The sequence below is a fragment of the Oncorhynchus mykiss genome, chromosome 26, assembly GCF_057628025.1.
Source record: "Oncorhynchus mykiss isolate SJ-2025 chromosome 26, ASM5762802v1, whole genome shotgun sequence".
Taxonomy (NCBI): Eukaryota; Metazoa; Chordata; class Actinopteri; order Salmoniformes; family Salmonidae; genus Oncorhynchus; species Oncorhynchus mykiss.
Window position 1 is genome coordinate 52,363,023 of NC_143047.1, and position 19,350 is coordinate 52,382,372.

Consider the following 19,350-nt stretch of genomic DNA (forward strand, 5'->3'; position numbering starts at 1 on the left):
GGCACTAACTCCACCAGGGTTAGTTTTTATCATAATGTATGGTACTGAGCCCAGAGAGAAACAGGCACTAACTCCACCAGGGTTAGTTTTTATCATAATGTATGGTACTGAGCCCAGAGAGAAACAGGCACTAACTCCACCAGGGTTAGTTTTTATCATAATGTATGGTGCTGAGCCCAGAGAGAAACAGGCACTAACTCCACCAGGGTTAGTTTTTATCATAATGTATGGTGCTGAGCCCAGAGAGAAACAGGCACTAACTCCACCAGGGTTAGTTTTTATCATAATGTATGGTACTGAGCCCAGAGAGAAACAGGCACTAACTCCACCAGGGTTAGTTTTTATCATAATGTATGGTACTGAGCCCAGAGAGAAACAGGCACTAACTCCACCAGGGTTAGTTTTTATCATAATGTATGGTGCTGAGCCCAGAGAGAAACAGGCACTAACTCCACCAGGGTTAGTTTTTATCATAATGTATGGTGCTGAGCCCAGAGAGAAACAGGCACTAACTCCACCAGGGTTAGTTTTTATCATAATGTATGGTACTGAGCCCAGAGAGAAACAGGCACTAACTCCACCAGGGTTAGTTTTTATCATAATGTATGGTACTGAGCCCAGAGAGAAACAGGCACTAACTCCACCAGGGTTAGTTTTTGTAGGGATTTTGGATAAAAGCTGAAAATAAGATCTGTGGTAAGCTAAGCACAGGCTCAGGATATCTTATATGTTTTGTTCAATGATAATCTTGTTCAATGAGAATTCACATTTTGTTCATTTTTAAGCATTTATGTAATAAAAAAAAGCACATAAAGTCTTCTTAATTCATAAAGGTCGTACAAATAAAATGTAATCTAATTTTATTGGTCACATACACATGGTTAGCAGATGTTAATGCGAGTGTAGCGAAATATTTGTGCTTCTAGTTCCGACCATGCAGTAATAACCAACGAGTAATCTAACCTAACAATTTCACAACTACTTCATACTACTTTATACACACACAAGTGTAAAGGAATGATTGAAGAATATGTACATATAAATAAATGGATGAGCGATGGCCGAACAGCATAGGCAAGATGCAGTAGATGGTATAGAGTACAGTATATACATATGAGATGAGTGATGGTACAGAACGGCATAGGCAAGATGCAGTAGATGGTATAGAGTACAGTATATACATATGAGATGAGTAATGTAGGGTATGTAAACATTATATAAAGTGGTATGATATTATCTCATAGAGAAAGACGTATAATATCTCCTAAGCCTGTGTTAACCTCAGAGCTTCTTTTTGACGTTTATCCCAAAACCCTGTTTTCCAATGAACTTTCTCCACAGCAATGACTGAACAATCCAGAGGTAAGTCATTTCCGTTTTTTAGGACTCCAAGCTGGTGAGCATCTGTGAGAGGAAAAACAAAGCCACTCCTGGATTGTGTCCAGGTTTTCCTTCCAGCCTAGTAGGACGTAGCAGTCTACGGTGTGTGGCTGACAGAAACATCCAGCCTTGTTTACAGCGCTGAGTCCATCCCACTGAGCCGAGATCCCACAACCGGAGCCGCTGACTGACGTTGTAAGAGACGAGAAAACGGCTTCTAATGGATACTACAAGGGTCGGAATCTGAACGAACACTGACGATATTGAAATAATCCCGTTTCTGCGTGCTGAAAATTGATTCAGTTGTTAGTGTGTCTGTATGAGCTGCGGGTGAAGACGGAGGAGGGAGACACCGGGGGCTGCAGTTGTTGAATCCTTTTTCGTCCTGACGGATATTTTGGATCAAACATCATGTGTCTCACTCCGGGAGGGCTCCTTTCCCCATTCATGTGCTAACTAAAGTATACCGCCACCAAACCCCGAACCAAGCCTGCTCTCCCGTCCACGTTGGAGGACTTTCTCCCCGCCTGGTGAACAGCGCATTCAAGCGAACAAAGTGGCATTTTGGTTTTGAAGAAATGGAGTCGGAAGATGCGGATTGTCAACTGCTCGACATGGCTGTTTCTCTGTAACATTTCATACATCCCTGGGAGGTTGTCTGTCTCAACCCGACGTCGACGGGTAATTCTATGATAGAGAGACCAGACAGCCTTGTTTTCCTGCTGGATTCAACCCACCCCGCAGTGGACTCCAGACATTCCTCAACACAGGAGAAGACGACGTCTGTTAGTCCGGGAGATCGCATCGGCTGGCTGCCGACGGTACCGATACTGACGGTACTAACACCGACGGTACCGAGAACTCAACATTTAGGAATACAAGTCAGGGACGTGTTCATTTTGGTCCACGTTCTTGGCCTTTATTTGTGTGGCCTGAGAAGCGACCATATTGGGAGCATTAATTAATTGGGGTCATTCCCGTTGTTTGTTTCTGACGCTGGGAGGAAGTTTCTTTTACCGGAATGAAGTCTGGTACAGAAACGGATCCGTTGACCTTGTTCTGTGGTCTGCTGCTGTGTGTCTCCGCGACCTGCCCTCGGCCCGCACATGGAGAAAGTAAGTGGTTTTATCACCGTTTTCCAGGTAACGACTAGCTAACTAAATTGATAAATGCAATACTGTATATATATATATATATTTGCTACGTTGTCTTAATGCTCCTCTTTGCTCCCAATAGTTGATCTTGTTCTACCTTTAGACAACCATTGTTAGCTGAATGTAATGTACCTACAGGGACAACCTGCTCTCTCCACATGTCCTATTATTCTGGAAAACTGAGTTTCTGTTTAGTATAATGTGTTACGTTTCGTATTCATTTGTGGAAGTAACGAAATTCGTATGATGTTACACATTTGCAAAAAGTACAATATGTTATCCATTTTCTTGAATGTCTTAAGTTACGAATTCCAATTAGTTGTGGCTAGCGTTAGCTATGTGGCTAACGTTGGTTATGAGTCAGGTTAGGGGAAGGGTTAACTAACATAGTAAGTAGTAAAAACATAGTAAGTAGTTGTAAAGTTGTCTGTGATGAGATTCGAACCACCAACCTCTGGGTTGCTAGACGTTCGCATTATACGTCCATCCCGACCAACCGCCCTCCTTACATTTGTTGCCTTAAGTAACCTTCTCTTATGTAAAAAAACAACATGTATTTCCAATATCTGGAAAACTGATAAATGTATGATATTATTAAGAGTAGTGAAATGATTTCAAACCCTCGTCCCATAGCATGAAAGCAACCATTATGTTAGACTAAGTCTGTTTCTCTAGCTCTCTACAAGGCTTTTGTTGGGCTTTAGATGAAATTAAAAAGTACATTTAAGTCTCTTCCATTGTTTCTCTCTCTCTCTCTCCAGTTTGTGGTCCCAGCATTGACATTGGTAACGACATCAGTGAGTTCCGTCGCCTGGAGAACTGTACGATCGTCGAGGGTTACCTCCAGATCCTCCTAATAGGAGACAAGAACTACAACCTCAACCAGGAAGTGTTCCGCTCGCTCTCCTTCCCCAAACTCACCATGATCACTGACTACTTGCTGCTGTTCAGGTTAGCGGGTCAGATACACAGCTTCCACCTCTCAATGATTTCACTATTATTTAATTCATCTTTTTGATTATTCCTGCTTGTTTTTCTTTTATCTCTTTTATGCTGTTTTCATGTAGAAGTGTGTTGCTGCTTTTAAAAAAAAAAGCACTTTAAACAAAGTTTTGATTTAATTTTTATTCAGAGTCTCGGGCCTGGACTCCCTGTCCACCCTGTTCCCTAACCTCACGGTGATCCGAGGGCGAAATCTCTTTTATAATTACGCCCTGGTGATCTTTGAGATGACTTCTCTGAAGGACATCGGCCTCTACAGCCTCCAGAACATCACTAGAGGAGCCATCCGGATCGAGAAGAACCCTGAGCTCTGCTATCTGGACTCTATTGACTGGTCTCTTATCATGGATGCTGAGTTTAATAACTTCATAGCGGGGAATAAACAGAGTAAGGAGTGTGGGGACGTGTGTCCAGGCATCATGGAGGATAGCCGTCGATGCATCAAGACCAACTTCAACGACAACTTCAACTGTCGCTGCTGGACCTCTAACCACTGCCAGAAAGGTAGGAACAGTCTCAGGGTTTCAATCCATCCTCGTCCGCTGTTTGAATGAGTGTGGCTAGCTGATGGTTTGGTTCACATTGAGCTCGATATTTTCTCAAGTCAAACGACTTGTTGCTTTTTTATTTCAACGTGCTAAGTGGGAAGTTTTTGAGAGGAACTTGCCATGTGTATGTTTATATAAAGCTGATATTATCGTCCGATTTATAAGGACCGATTATAAGATTTCTGAGAAAATGCTCAATAATTTATATTTGTCCTGAAGAGGGCGCACTTTACATGGCTGTAAACATATCTTGCCTTGGCGTGGTAGAGCAAACCTGAACACTATCGCCCAATGACAGTACACCAGTCAGACAGGAGAGTGAACTGACTGTTACTGCTTCTACGGTGGGTGCTGAGCAGACTGAAGCTTGCCAGCTCAATGAAGTGACGGAAATGGGCCCTGGCGGAAATGGGCCCTGGCGGAAATGGGCCCTGGCGGAAATGGGCCCTGGCGGAAATGGGCCCTGGCAGAAATGGGCCCTGGCAGAAATGGGCCCTGGCCATTAGGGCTGTCAACGTTAATAAGACATTGGGGTCTTTAAAATTACGGGGGAAAAAATCCATAAATGAAAAATGAGATGTAATTGTAACAAAATGTAATTCACAGTGCAGTTATCACACAACTATCAAGCCCTGATCGTCATAAAGGAGAAAATAAACATCCTAATGTAGGTCGTAGGTCGTCAGTGTAAATGACAATTTGTTCTTAACTGACTTGCCTGGTTAAATAAACGTTACATTTTTAAAAAAAAATGCAACAATGCTGTAACGTTAATCGGAGGACATATGCATCTTTTAAATGATTTGATATAATGCCCTCCGAACGTCATCGTCTAAAATGGCAGAGTGAGACTGGGAATGACAGCAGCTAAGCCCGTTATGACAATACTCTGAGACGTTCAATGAGAAGGTGATGAGATGTGGACTGAGACGTTAAATGAGAAGGTGATGAGATGCGGACTGAGATGTTAAATGAGAAGGTGATGAGATGTGGACTGAGATGTTAAATGAGAAGGTGATGAGATGTGGACTGAGATGTTAAATGAGAAGGTGATGAGATGTGGACTGAGATGTTAAATGAGAAGGTGATGAGATGTGGACTGAGACGTTAAATGAGAAGGTGATGAGATGTGGACTGAGATGTTAAATGAGAAGGTGATGAGATGTGAACTGATGTTAAATGAGAAGGTGATGAGATGTGGACTGAGATGTTAAATGAGATGTGGACTGAGATGTTAAATGAGAAGGTGATGAGATGTTAAATGAGAAGGTGATGAGATGTTAAATGAGAAGGTGATGAGATGTTAAATGAGATGTGGACTGAGATGTTAAATGAGAAGGTGATGAGATGTTAAATGAGAAGGTGATGAGATGTTAAATGAGAAGGTGATGAGATGCGGACTGAGATGTTAAATGAGAAGGTGATGAGATGCGGACTGAGATGTTAAATGAGAAGGTGATGAGATGTGAACTGATGTTAAATGAGAAGGTGATGAGATGTGGACTGAGATGTTAAATGAGATGTGGACTGAGATGTTAAATGAGAAGGTGATGAGATGTTAAATGAGAAGGTGATGAGATGTTAAATGAGAAGGTGATGAGATGTGGACTGAGATGTTAAATGAGATGTGGACTGAGATGTTAAATGAGAAGGTGATGAGATGTTAAATGAGAAGGTGATGAGATGTTAAATGAGAAGGTGATGAGATGCGGACTGAGATGTTAAATGAGAAGGTGATGAGATGCGGACTGAGATGTTAAATGAGAAGGTGATGAGATGCGGACTGAGACGTTAAATGAGAAGGTGATGAGATGCGGACTGAGATGTTAAATGAGAAGGTGATGAGATGCGGACTGAGACGTTAAATGAGAAGGTGATGAGGTGGAACTGAGCTACAGGGACCGTACAGGGGCAGTGATGAGATGTGGACTGAGACGTTAAATGAGAAGGTGATGAGATGCGGACTCTGAGAAGGTGATGAGATGCGGACTGAGACGTTAAATGAGAAGGTGATGAGGTGGAACTGAGATACAGGGACCGTACAGGGGCAGTGATGAGGTGGAACTGAGCTACAGTGACCGTACAGGGGCAGTGATGAGATGTGGACTGAGACGTTAAATGAGAAGGTGATGAGGTGGAACTGAGCTACAGTGACCGTACAGGGGCAGTGATGAGATGTGGACTGAGACGTTAAATGAGAAGGTGATGAGGTGGAACTGAGCTACAGTGACCGTACAGGGGCAGTGATGAGATGTGGACTGAGACGTTAAATGAGAAGGTGATGAGGTGGAACTGAGCTACAGTGACCGTACAGGGGCAGTGATGAGATGTGGACTGAGACGTTAAATGAGAAGGTGATGAGGTGGAACTGAGCTACAGTGACCGTACAGGGGCAGTGATGAGATGTGGACTGAGACGTTAAATGAGAAGGTGATGAGGTGGAACTGAGCTACAGTGACCGTACAGGGGAAGTGATGAGGTGGAACTGAGCTACAGTGACCGTACAGGGGCAATGATGAGATGTTAAATGAGAAGGTGATGAGGTGGAACTGAGCTACAGTGACCGTACAGGGGCAGTGATGAGATGTTAAATGAGAAGGTGATGAGATGGAACTGAGATACAGGGACCGTACAGGGGCAGTGATGAGAGAGGCACCGTGAGACCCAACCTGTTGCTGACAGCAGTGTGATAAGGAAGAAAATCACAGCGCTGATTACAGAAACGATTGCAGTTGATATTCAGCCATTGTCACTGGTAGATGTCGTCTGCTTCAGTACCCTAATGGCATATATAAAACAACAGAGAACATTCTATTCTGGTTAGAGCCAGTTTGCGCTGTTTTGTGAAGGGAGTAGTACACAGCGTTGTACGATATCTTCAGTTTCTTGGCAATTTCTCGCATGGAACAGCTTTCATTTCTCAGAACAAGAATAGACTGATGAGTTTCAGAAGAAAGTGCTTGGTTTCTGGCCATTTTGAACCTGTAATCGAACCCACAAATGCTGATGCTCCGGATACTCAACTTTTCTCAAGGACAGTTTTATTGCTTCTTCTTTAATCAGACAAACAGTTTTCCGCTGTGCTAACAATTACAAAAGGGTTTTCTAATGATCAATTAGCCTTTTAAAATGATAAACTTGGATTAGCTAACACAATGTGCCATTGGAACACAGGAGTGATGGTTGCTGATAATGAGCCTCTGTACATCTATGTAGATATTCCATTAAAAATCAGCCGTTTCCAGCTCCAATAGTCATTTACAACATTGACAATGTCTACACTGTATTTCTGATCAATTTTAGGTTATTTTAATGGACAAATGTGCTTTTCCTTCAAAAACAAGGACATTTGTAAGTGACCCCAAACTTCTGAACGGAAGTGTATTTGCTCTTTGAAAAGTACTCCTCAAGGTCTGTCATCTAAATGTTTTCAGAGACACTAAAAAAACACAGCATGTTACAACGTCTGCTTCGTAGCTACGTTTTGATGTATGGGTTGTCACTTGTCAGGGACAAATTCATGTTTCGCTCCCCCATCTAGCTGGCTAACTAGCTGTGGGAAAGTACTTGACACTGTTTACTGAGGTGTAGTGCTATCCGGGATCCTTGGGACGTCACCATCCTAAACCTTAACCTTCACCTAACCTTAACCATTTTAAATGTCAATTTCAATTGGGTAGGGTCGTCCCAAAGATCCTGGATAGCAAGGACCGTTCACTGAGGCAACGCTGCGTCTCGGGTCCACCAGGATAGTATTGTGGTAGCTTGGTGGAACCGGCCTGATCGCTGCGTCTTGGGGCCACCGGAAACTCTGAGGGCCCAGAATATTTTATACATGTTGCAAGTTCGCTAACACAAGCTTCGGGCCGGACCCAAGTTCATAGTTGATACAATGTTTTAAGTTCGTTGCAGACAGGCCATATGTAACCAATGTGATTTATAGGATATTCATTTTTGTCAGTATATTTTCTACATGCAGGCTGCAATGTTTTTATTTGTTGGCTTTATGAAGGCTATTTTGACATAGTTGGAAATGGCAATATAATTACTTTTTTAGATTTGTATCATTTTAATTCAGATTTGAATAGAATTTTGATTAACCACATGACAGTGATTTTAATATATGAAGACGTTATTATAAATTAAATACATGTTTCACAATTGTAATATGAAAACCATAACTGGCACGCCCACTGATCGGTAGAAATGGTAAGATAAATTGGCATTCAACATGAAAGGTTGCCGACTCCTCGTGTAGCCTATTACCGGCAACTTCAGGCGAGTAATGGCAGAATATGCAAATTCCAGCAGGAGCGGGAAGAGACTAGTTGGGTCAGGTAAAGTTGAATATATATTTATTTATTTAACATTTCTCTATCTAGATCTGGCACCCTCTTGGGGCATTTGTCTTATTTCATCAAACCATAAGCTTAAAGCGTCAGACAAGCTCAATGCTTGCAGTTGATTTTATTAAAATACATAGGGTGTGTGTATATATGGAAAAATACAATGCAAATAAATTTGACCGATCGATTGGAACAGGTGACCCCCCCCCCCTCCTCTCTTTCGATCAAATCTAACTGTTATTTGACCAGGTTAGTATCATTTGAGATTCTACTAAAGAGAGACCTGGCCAGAATAGCAGCAATTTAAGATACATTTGCAACATCAAACACAGAAAACATTTAACAGGAAGATGGTTTGGGAAAGTGTGGTGCAACTAGGGGTCAGGACATTGACAGCCCCCCACTTCATTTATCATGTTGTTTAATCTTATTGAAAGGGATCCTGTCATTTCAGGACCTTTTGGAAGTTTGTTCCAAGCAGAGAACTGAATAGCTTATTTTACCTCACTCTGTATGGGCCGAGTGGGTCAACAGAACAGTCATGTCAGCACAGGTGATACGTTTTCATTTGTCTGCTGGACAATGTACACTGATCAAAAAATATAAACGCTACATGCAATAATTTCAAATATTCTACTGAGTTACAGTTCATAAGGAAATCAGTTTAATAAATTCATTAGGTCCTAATCTATGGATTTCACATGACTGGGAATACAGACTAGGTTCTACTGCTCCTAGCAGCCAAACCACAGCCTGCCTGACAGGGTGTCTGTCCTCCAGCTAACTGCAACCTGTCATGAGCCTAAGGTACCCTCAGACTAGGTTCTACTGCTCCTAGCAGCCAAACCACGGCCTGCCTGACAGGGTGTCTGTCCTCCAGCTAACTGCAACCTGTCATGAGCCTAAAGGTACCCTCAGACTAGGTTCTACTGCTCCTAGCAGCCAAACCAGCGTCTGCTTGTCTTCTCCTAACAGGAGCCTAAAGATACCCTCAGACTAGGTTCTACTGCTCCTAGCAGCCAAACCAGCGTCTGCTTGTCTTCTCCTAACAGGAGCCTAAAGATACCCTCAGACTAGGTTCTACTGCTCCTAGCAGCCAAACCAGCGTCTGCTTGTCTTCTCCTAACAGGAGCCTAAAGATACCCTCAGACTAGGTTCTACTGCTCCTAGCAGCCAAACCAGCGTCTGCTTGTCTTCTCCTAACAGGAGCCTAAAGATACACTCAGACTAGGTTCTACTGCTGCTAGCAGCCAAACCCAGCGTCTGCTTGTCTTCTCCTGGTTGAGAATGGAACGACTGAACAAACGAAACAGCACAGCAAGTGAGTGAAAGAAATAGGTTTGAATTTGTTTTACTGGTAATGGCAACATACGTAAATGCAAACAAAATAACTTTTTGGTGTGTGTGCGGTGTGTCCTTTTATTTAACTAGGCAAGTCCGTTAAGAACAAATTCGTATTTACAATGACGCCCGGACGACGCTGGGCCAATTGTGCGCCGCCCTATGGGACTCCCAATCACGGCCGGATGTGATACCTCCTGGATTCGAACCAGGGACTGTAGTGACGCCTCTTGCACTGAGATGCAGTGCCTTGGACAGCTGTGTGTGTGTGTTAACTATTTAACTGTACTAGAATGCTTACAAGGCCACCATTTTTTTATTTTTTATATTGGGTATCGGTATCGTTTTTTTTTGGCAAGGAAGAACTCTATATCGGCCAAAGAGTTTTTTATCGGTGCGTCACTAGTTATGATGCCAAACTGCAGTCAGGTTAAGATCCTGGTGATCCAGATGAGCTTCCCTGAGACGGTTTCTGACAGTTTGTGCAGAAGTTTTTCGGTTGTGCAAACCCAGAGTTTCATTAGCAGTCCGGGTGGCTGGTCTCAGGTGAATTAGATGAGAAGGTCCTGGGCTGGCGTGGTCACATGGTCTGTGGTTGTGAGGCCAGATGTGGAGGTCCTGGGCTGGCGTGGTCACATGGTCTGTGGTTGTGAGGCCAGATGTGGAGGTCCTGGGCTGGCGTGGTCACATGGTCTGTGGTTGTGAGGCCAGATGTGGAGGTCCTGGGCTGGCGTGGTCACATGGTCTGGTTGTGAGGCCAGATGTGGAGGTCCTGGGCTGGCGTGGTCACATGGTCTGTGGTTGTGAGACCAGATGTGGAGGTCCTGGGCTGGCGTGATCACATGGTCTGTGGTTGTGAGACCAGATGTGGAGGTCCTGGGCTGGCGTGGTCACATGGTCTGTGGTTGTGAGGCCAGATGTGGAGGTCCAGGGCTGGCGTGGTCACATGGTCTGTGGTTGTGAGACCAGATGTGGAGGTCCTGGGCTGGCGTGATCACATGGTCTGTGGTTGTGAGGCCAGATGTGGAGGTCCTGGGCTGGCGTGATCACATGGTCTGTGGTTGTGAGACCAGATGTGGAGGTCCTGGGCTGGCGTGGTCACATGGTCTGTGGTTGTGAGACCAGATGTGGAGGTCCTGGGCTGGCGTGGTCACATGGTCTGTGGTTGTGAGACCAGATGTGGAGGTCCTGGGCTGGCGTGGTCACATGGTCTGGTTGTGAGGCCAGATGTGGAGGTCCTGGGCTGGCGTGGTCACATGGTCTGGTTGTGAGGCCAGATGTGGAGGTCCTGGGCTGGCGTGGTCACATGGTCTGTGGTTGTGAGACCAGATGTGGAGGTCCTGGGCTGGCGTGGTCACATGGTCTGTGGTTGTGAGACCAGATGTGGAGGTCCTGGGCTGGCGTGGTCACATGGTCTGTGGTTGTGAGACCAGATGTGGAGGTCCTGGGCTGGCGTGGTCACATGGTCTGGTTGTGAGGCCAGATGTGGAGGTCCTGGGCTGGCGTGGTCACATGGTCTGGTTGTGAGGCCAGATGTGGAGGTCCTGGGCTGGCGTGATCACATGGTCTGTGGTTGTGAGGCCAGATGAGAAGGTCCTGGGCTGGCGTGGTCACATGGTCTGTGGTTGTGAGGCCAGTTGGATGTACTGCCTTATGGTTGAGAAATTAACATGACATTTTCTGGCAACTGCTCCGATGGACATTCCTGCAGTCAGCATGCCAATTGCAACGCTCCCTCAACTTGAGACATCTGTGGCATGGTGTTGTGTGACAAAACTGCACATTTTAAAAGTGGCCTTTTATTGTCATCAGCACAAGGTTCACCTGTGTAATGATCATGATATTTATTCAGCTTCTTGATATGCCACACCTGTCAGGTGGATGGGTTATCTTGGCAAAGGAGAAATGCTCACTAACAGGGATGTAAATAAATGTGCGCCCAACATTTTAGCAAAATAAGCCTTTTGTACGAATGGAACATTTCTGTGATCTTTTATTTCAGCTCATGACACATGGGACCAACACTTTACATGCTGTGTTTTTATATTGTTGTTTAGTTACACTAGTAAAATGGGAGCTGTCTCAATATGGCCTTACAAATAAAAAGTTACCAATGATTTAACCTCTGAGGAGGTAAGGAAGGCCACTCCCATGTAGAAGGTGATGTGTGAGAGCTTTGGAGTTCGTAACGAATCTCAGCCGCCATATGTAATGACATCACAGGCATAAAGTACAAGATATCACCATAATCAATTACAGGCACCAAAGTAGTATTGGAAACAAGCCTCTTTCTCCCCTTATGTCTCTCTCTCTCACAGAACTACTGGTAGGCTGTTACTGTCTTCCAGTCACCCTCTCTGTTCTGCTGCCCTATCACTGTCACCCGCTCTGTTCTGCCGCCCTATCACAGTCACCTGTTCTGTTCTGCTGCCCTATCACAGTCACCTGTTCTGTTCTGCTGCCCTATCACAGTCACCTGTTCTGTTCTGCTGCCCTATCACAGTCACCTGTTCTGTTCTGCTGCCCTATCACAGTCACCTGTTCTGTTCTGCTGCCCTATCACAGTCACCTGTTCTGTTCTGCTGCCCTATCACAGTCACCTGTTCTGTTCTGCCGCCCTATCACAGTCACCTGTTCTGTTCTGCCGCCCTATCACAGTCACCTGTTCTGTTCTGCCGCCCTATCACAGTCACCTGTTCTGTTCTGCCGCCCTATCACAGTCACCCGTTCTGTTCTGCCGCCCTATCACAGTCACCCGCTCTGTTCTGCCGCCCTATCACAGTCACCCGCTCTGTTCTGCCGCCCTATCACAGTCACCCGCTCTGTTCTGCCGCCCTATCACAGTCACCCGCTCTGTTCTGCCGCCCTATCACAGTCACCCGCTCTGTTCTGCCGCCCTATCACAGTCACCCGCTCTGTTCTGCCGCCCTATCACAGTCACCCGCTCTGTTCTGCCGCCCTATCACAGTCACCCGCTCTGTTCTGCCGCCCTATCACAGTCACCCGCTCTGTTCTGCCGCCCTATCACAGTCACCCGCTCTGTTCCGCCGCCCTATCACAGTCACCCGCTCTGTTCTGCCGCCCTATCACAGTCACCCGCTCTGTTCTGCCGCCCTATCACAGTCACCCGCTCTGTTCTGCCGCCCTATCACAGTCACCCGCTCTGTTCTGCCGCCCTATCACAGTCACCCGCTCTGTTCTGCCGCCCTATCACAGTCACCCGCTCTGTTCTGCCGCCCTATCACAGTCACCCGCTCTGTTCTGCCGCCCTATCACAGTCACCCGCTCTGTTCTGCCGCCCTATCACAGTCACCCTCTCTGTTCTGCCGCCCTATCACAGTCACCCTCTCTGTTCTGCCGCCCTATCACTGACACCCGCTCTGTTCTGCCAATGTCCTAACAATTTACAACAATGTCCTGACAAGGTAGGAAAAACAACTGGCCTGCCTGACAGGGTGTCTGTCCTCCAGCTAACTGCAACCTGTCATGAGCCTAAAGGTACCCTCAGACTAGGTTCTACTGCTCCTAGCAGCCAAACCAGCTTCTGTTTGTCTACTCCTTTAAAAGAGCTTGGCTTGAAAAAACAGATAGTGGCAATATTACGGTTTGCCCCTCTCGAGACGCCGTAGCAACAACAGCCAGTAACACTGCCTCAGGTCTTAGTCTCGCAATTTTACATCTAACTAAGATGTTTCTCGTTAAATGACAAACACTTAATTGAAGAATCCCGTCCATAGTTCCCACTCCTGCTAGACTCGCTGTCGTGTCTGTAGTGTCGGTGTGAGGAGGAAAGCTTCCTCTCTGTGGACACAGTAACTAATGAAGTGATCCCATCCACTTGACACCTCGGTGCCACTGCAGGGAGCAAACATCTAGTTAAATCGGAAACAGAGGGAGAGCAGGAGCGTAGAAAAAGCAATCAATTCAATTCAAGGAGCTTCTTTTTTTTATAAATGTGTGCGCTGTCTCTTTAAGAAAGTAATGGTGTCTTTCGCGAGGCAGAATGTGGCTGTGGATTCTGACTTTGGCTGTGGAATCTGACTTTGTGGCTGTGGAATCTGACTTTGTGGCTGTGGAATCTGACTTTGTGGCTGTGGAATCTGACTTTGTGGCTGTGGAATCTGACTTTGTGGCTGTGGAATCTGACTTTGTGGCTGTGGAATCTGACTTTGTGGCTGTGGAATCTGACTTTGTGGCTGTGGAATCTGACTTTGTGGCTGTGGAATCTGACTTTATGGCTGTGGAAGACTGACTTTATGGCTGTGGAAGACTGACTTTGTGGCTGTGGAATCTAGTGGAAACCAGACAAGAGGTGGGGGTGAGGGAGATAAAGGACTTTGTTTTGTGAAAAGTTCAACATTTCCACATGCAGTGTTGTGTTATTTAAGTGTGTTAACTTGTGTGCAGCATGTGAGGGGAGCTAATGCAGGCCAGACAGCTGTAGCAGTGAATTAGGAAGTGGACAAGGCTCATCCTACTATAAAGGGGCTGATTTAGGGATGGGCACGGTTTGTACAGTATTCAAATATCCAAACGGACGTTAGTATTCAAATACTTGTGAGAGTATATATTTTTTTAAATAAAAAAAATCTCATGCTTATTTTAACAGTGAAAAGGCTTTGTCTAAATGAAATGATGTATGTAACATTACTACACAAGGATATACTGACAACACACTTTGAATGTAGTCTTTCTGCTGTGAACCCATAAATACATACAGTAGGTTAACCCATAAATACATACAGTAGTAGTCTTTCTGCTGTGAACCCATAAATACATACAGTAGTAGTCTTTCTGCTGTGAACCCATAAATACATACAGTAGTAGTCTTTCTGCTGTGAACCCATAAACACATACAGTAGTAGTCTTTCTGCTGTGAACCCATAAACACATACAGTAGTAGTCTTTCTGCTGTGAACCCATAAATACATACAGTAGTAGTCTTTCTGCTGTGAACCCATGTATACATACAGTAGTAGTCTTTCTGCTGTGAACCCATAAACACATACAGTAGTAGTCTTTCTGCTGTGAACCCATATATACATACAGTAGTAGTCTTTCTGCTGTGAACCCATATATACATACAGTAGTAGTCTTTCTGCTGTGAACCCATAAATACATACAGTAGTAGTCTTTCTGCTGTGAACCCATATATACATACAGTAGTAGTCTTTCTGCTGTGAACCCATAAATACATACAGTAGTAGTCTTTCTGCTGTGAACCCATATATACATACAGTAGTAGTCTTTCTGCTGTTAACCCATAAACACATACAGTAGTAGTCTTTCTGCTGTTAACCCATAAACACATACAGTAGTAGTCTTTCTGCTGTAAACCCATAAATACATACAGTAGTAGTCTTTCTGCTGTTAACCCATATATACATACAGTAGTAGTCTTTCTGCTGTGAACCCATAAACACATACAGTAGTAGTCTTTCTGCTGTGAACCCATATATACATACAGTAGTAGTCTTTCTGCTGTGAACCCATAAATACATACAGTAGTAGTCTAAATGGGCTTCAGACGTTTGTTCTTATTGATGGACCAATCGGTAGCTTCTCTCTCTTTCTCCCTCCTGTCTAAGACTCTCAGGCCCCTGCCAATCTCACTGCTGCAAGCAAGCGGCACCCAAGTCTCGCGGCTGCATAGCAAGCCAGTTCCCAAGTCTCGCGGCTGCATAGCAAGCCAGTTCCCAAGTCTCGCGGCTGCATAGCAAGCCAGTTCCCAAGTCTCACGGCTGCATAGCAAACCAGTTCCCAAGTCTCACGGCTGCATAAGCAAGCCAGTTCCCAAGTCTCACGGCTGCATAAGCAAGCCAGTTCCCAAGTCTCGCGGCTGCATAGCAAGCCATTTCCCAAGGTTAAACAGTTTCATTTTGTTTGCATGTACTTCGACGAACCCGGATTTTCATGATGTTGTTCGAATAGTGAAATGATTTCAAATGCCCATCCCTCCAATCGCCGATACAGACTCGATGCTCTAAAGGAGTACTGAACCGCTTTTTAGAATCAAATGATGGACCTTTTTATATACCGTGCAACACGCACGCACGCGCACACACACACACACACACACACACACACACACACACACACACACACACAGTCTGACCTCTCATCTCTATTCCGCTACGCTGCCTCACCTCCCTCCCATCCAACAACCACTTGTAGCTTTCTTTAAACTGCTGTTTACATTTCACATGCCAAAAAATACTGACCTGATGTCACCACTGTCTGGTCTAGCTTTGCCTCATCGTATTATTTCTGGCACACAAAGTCTATAGACCAGTGTTTTGTCTGTTGGATATAGAACTGCCGGGAACCATCTGAAATATTCACAATATTTCCTCTCAGAGAGGGGGGAGAGAGGGAGGTCACAGCCAGATACAGAGTCTTCAGAAGGTATTCATACCCCTCGACTTATTCCACATTTTGTTGTTACAGCCTGAATTCAAAATAGATTTTAAATGAAGTGTTTACCTGTCTACACACAATCACAGTGAAAACATGTTTTTAAAAATAGTTGCAAATGTATTGAATATGAAATAATACAGAAATATCTCAAATTATTCACACCCATGTTCGAATCACCTTTGGCAGCAATTACAGTTGAGTCTTTCTGGGTAAGTCTCTAAGAGCATCTCTAAGAGAGTAAGTAGAGGAAGTGGACCACTAGCCAGGGTAGGGACAACTAGCCAGGGTAGGGACAACTTGCCAGGGTAGGGACAACTTGCCAGGGTAGGGACAACTAGCCAGGGTAGGGACGACTAGCCAGGGTAGGGACGACTAGCAGCCATTACAGTTGAGTCTTTATGGGTAAGTCTCTAAGAGCGTCTCTAAGAGAGTAAGTGGAGGAAGTGGATGACTAGCCAGGGTGGGGACGACTAGCCAGGGTGGGGACGACTAGCCAGGGTGGGGACGACTAGCCAGGGTGGGGACGACTAACAACTAGCCAGGGTAGGGACGACTAGCCAGGTTAGGGACGACTAACGACTAGCCAGGATGGGGACGACTAGCCAGGGTAGGGACGACTAGAGACTTACCCAGAAAGACGACTGACGACTAGCCAGGGTGGGGACGATTAGCCAGGGATGGGACGACTAGAGACTTACCCAGAAAGACGACTGACGACTAGACTAGCCAGGGTGGGGACGACTAGCCAGGGTGGGGACGACTAGCCAGGGTGGGGACGACTAGCCAGGGTGGGGACGACTAGCCAGGGTGGGGACGACTAGCCAGGGTAGGGACGACTAGCCAGGGTAGGGACGACTAGCCAGGGTAGGGACGACTGACAACAATTACAGTTGAGTCTTTCTGGGTAAGTCTCTAAGAGCGTTTCTAAGAGGGTAAGTAGAAGAAGTGGATGACTAGCCAGGGTAGGGACGACTAGCCAGGGTAAGGACGACTAGCCAGCGTGGGGACAACTAGCCAGGGTGGGGACGACTAGCCAGGGTGGGGACGACTAGCCAGGGTGGGGACGACTAGCCAGCGTGGGGACAACTAGCCAGCGTGGGGACGACTAGCCAGCGTGGGGACAACTAGCCAGCGTGGGGACAACTAGCCATGGTGGGGACAACTAGCCAGGGATGGGACAACTAGCCAGCGTGGGGACAACTAGCCAGCGTGGGGACAACTAGCCAGGGTAGGGACGTCTAGCCAGGGTAGGGACGACTGACGACAATTACAGTTGAGTCTTTCTGGGTAAGTCTCTAAGAGCGTCTCTAAGAGGGTAAGTAGAGGAACTGGATGACTAGCTAGGGTAGGGATGACGGATAACTAGCTAGGGTAGGGATAACGGATGACTAGCTAGGGTAGGAGGAGGGATGACGGATGACTAGCTAGGGTAGGGATGGCGGAGGACTAGGGTAGGAGGGATGACTAGCTAGGGTAGGGCTGACGGATGACTAGCTAGGGTAGGGGTGACGGATGACAAGCTAGGGTAGGGATGACGGATGACTAGCTAGGGTAGGGATGACGGATGACTAGCTAGGGTAGGGATGACGGATGACTAGCTAGGGTAGGGCTGACGGATGACTAGCTAGGGTAGGGATGACGGACGACTAGCTAGGGTAGGGTTGACGGAAGACTAGCTAGGGTAGGAACGACGGACGACTGACTAGGGTAGGGATGACGGATGACTAGCTAGGGTAGGGATGACGGATGACTAGCTAGGGTAGGGATGACGGACGACTAGCTAGGGTAGGGATGACGGACGACTAGCTAGGGGTAGGGACGACGGACGACTGACTAGGGTAGGAAGGAGGAGTTACAGGGACCATTCTCATTCTACAAGAATGTGTGTGAAAATAGTGGAGGGGACGGGGGGATCAGTGTTTCCGCTGTGGTGCTGAGCCACGGCAAAACGTTTGCCGTCGCCCCCCCCCAAAATGGATAATGAAAAAATATTTGTGCCTCTGTGCACTTTGAAGATGCTAGAACAGTCTCTTTATCTCTGCAAACCAAATGAGTAATGACTCTACCTGACCACCCCATAGTACACCATTCTAAAATCTGCAGTTGTGTCACAAAAAAAAACACAGATGTCTCAAGTTGAGGGAGTGTGTAATTGGCATGAATGTCCACCAGAGCTGTTGCCAGATAATTGAATGTTCATTTCTCTAGCACAAGCCATCTCCGTCGTTGTAGAGAATTTGCCAGTTGATATTTTTCTTCTGCCCTTTATTGTCCCCAGCACAAGGTGCACCTGTGTAATGATCATGCTGATTGATCAGCTTCTTGATATGCCACACCTGTCAGATGCATGGATTGTCTTGGCAAAGACATGCTCATTAACGGGGATGTAAAACAATTTGTGCACAGAATTTGAGAGAAATAAGCCCTTTGAGCGTTATGTAACATTTCTGAGATCTTTTATTTCAGCTCATGAAACATGGGACCAACACTTTACACTCCAAAAAAAAAAAGAAATGAAACATGTATTTTCTGTGACAGAAAACTGTAGTTGCACGTACATCAATCAATCAATTGTGTTTATAAAGCCCTTCTTACATCAGCTGATATCTCAAAGTGTTGTACAGAAACCCAGCCTAAAACCCCAAACAGCAAGCAATGCAGGTGTGCACAGTGGCTAGGAAAAACTCCCTAGAAAGGCCAAAACCTATGAAGTAACCTAGAGAGGAACCAGGCTATAAGGGTTGGCCATTGACCCCTGGTCAATACCCGGTATAAAACGCGACCCCTGTCAATACCGGGTATAAAACGCGACCCCTGTCAATACCGGGTATAAAACGCGACCCCTGTCAATACCGGGTATAAAACGCGACCCCTGTCAATACCCGGTATAAAACACGACCCCTGGTCAATACCCGGTATAAAACGCGACCCCTGGTCAATACCCGGTATAAAACGCGACCCCTGGTCAATACGCGGTATAAAACACGACCCCTGGTCAATACGCGGTATAAAAAACGACCCCTGGTCAATACGCGGTATAAAACACGACCCCTGGTCAATACCCGGTATAAAACACGACCCCTGGTCAATACGCGGTATAAAACGCGACCCCTGGTCAATACGCGGTATAAAACGCGACCCCTGGTCAATACGCGGTATAAA

General features: G+C 45.8%; 1 protein-coding gene across 4 annotated transcripts in view; it reads left to right on the forward strand.

The window, feature by feature from the left end:
• Window positions 1–1,383: 1,383 nt before the first annotated feature.
• The window catches only part of igf1rb (insulin like growth factor 1b receptor), a 108,132-nt gene continuing 90,165 nt past the window's right edge, over window positions 1,384–19,350 (forward strand). For all 4 annotated transcript variants that reach the window (XR_016492217.1, XM_090222061.1, XM_090222060.1 and 1 more), the window contains exons 1-3: window positions 1,384–2,495; window positions 3,296–3,485; window positions 3,667–4,040. Coding sequence is in view for 3 of the 4 variants with exons in the window: in XM_090222061.1 (XP_090078187.1) it covers window positions 2,402–2,495; window positions 3,296–3,485; window positions 3,667–4,040 (658 nt within the window). In the remaining variant the exon portion in view is untranslated. The remainder of the gene's footprint in view (window positions 2,496–3,295; window positions 3,486–3,666; window positions 4,041–19,350) is intronic.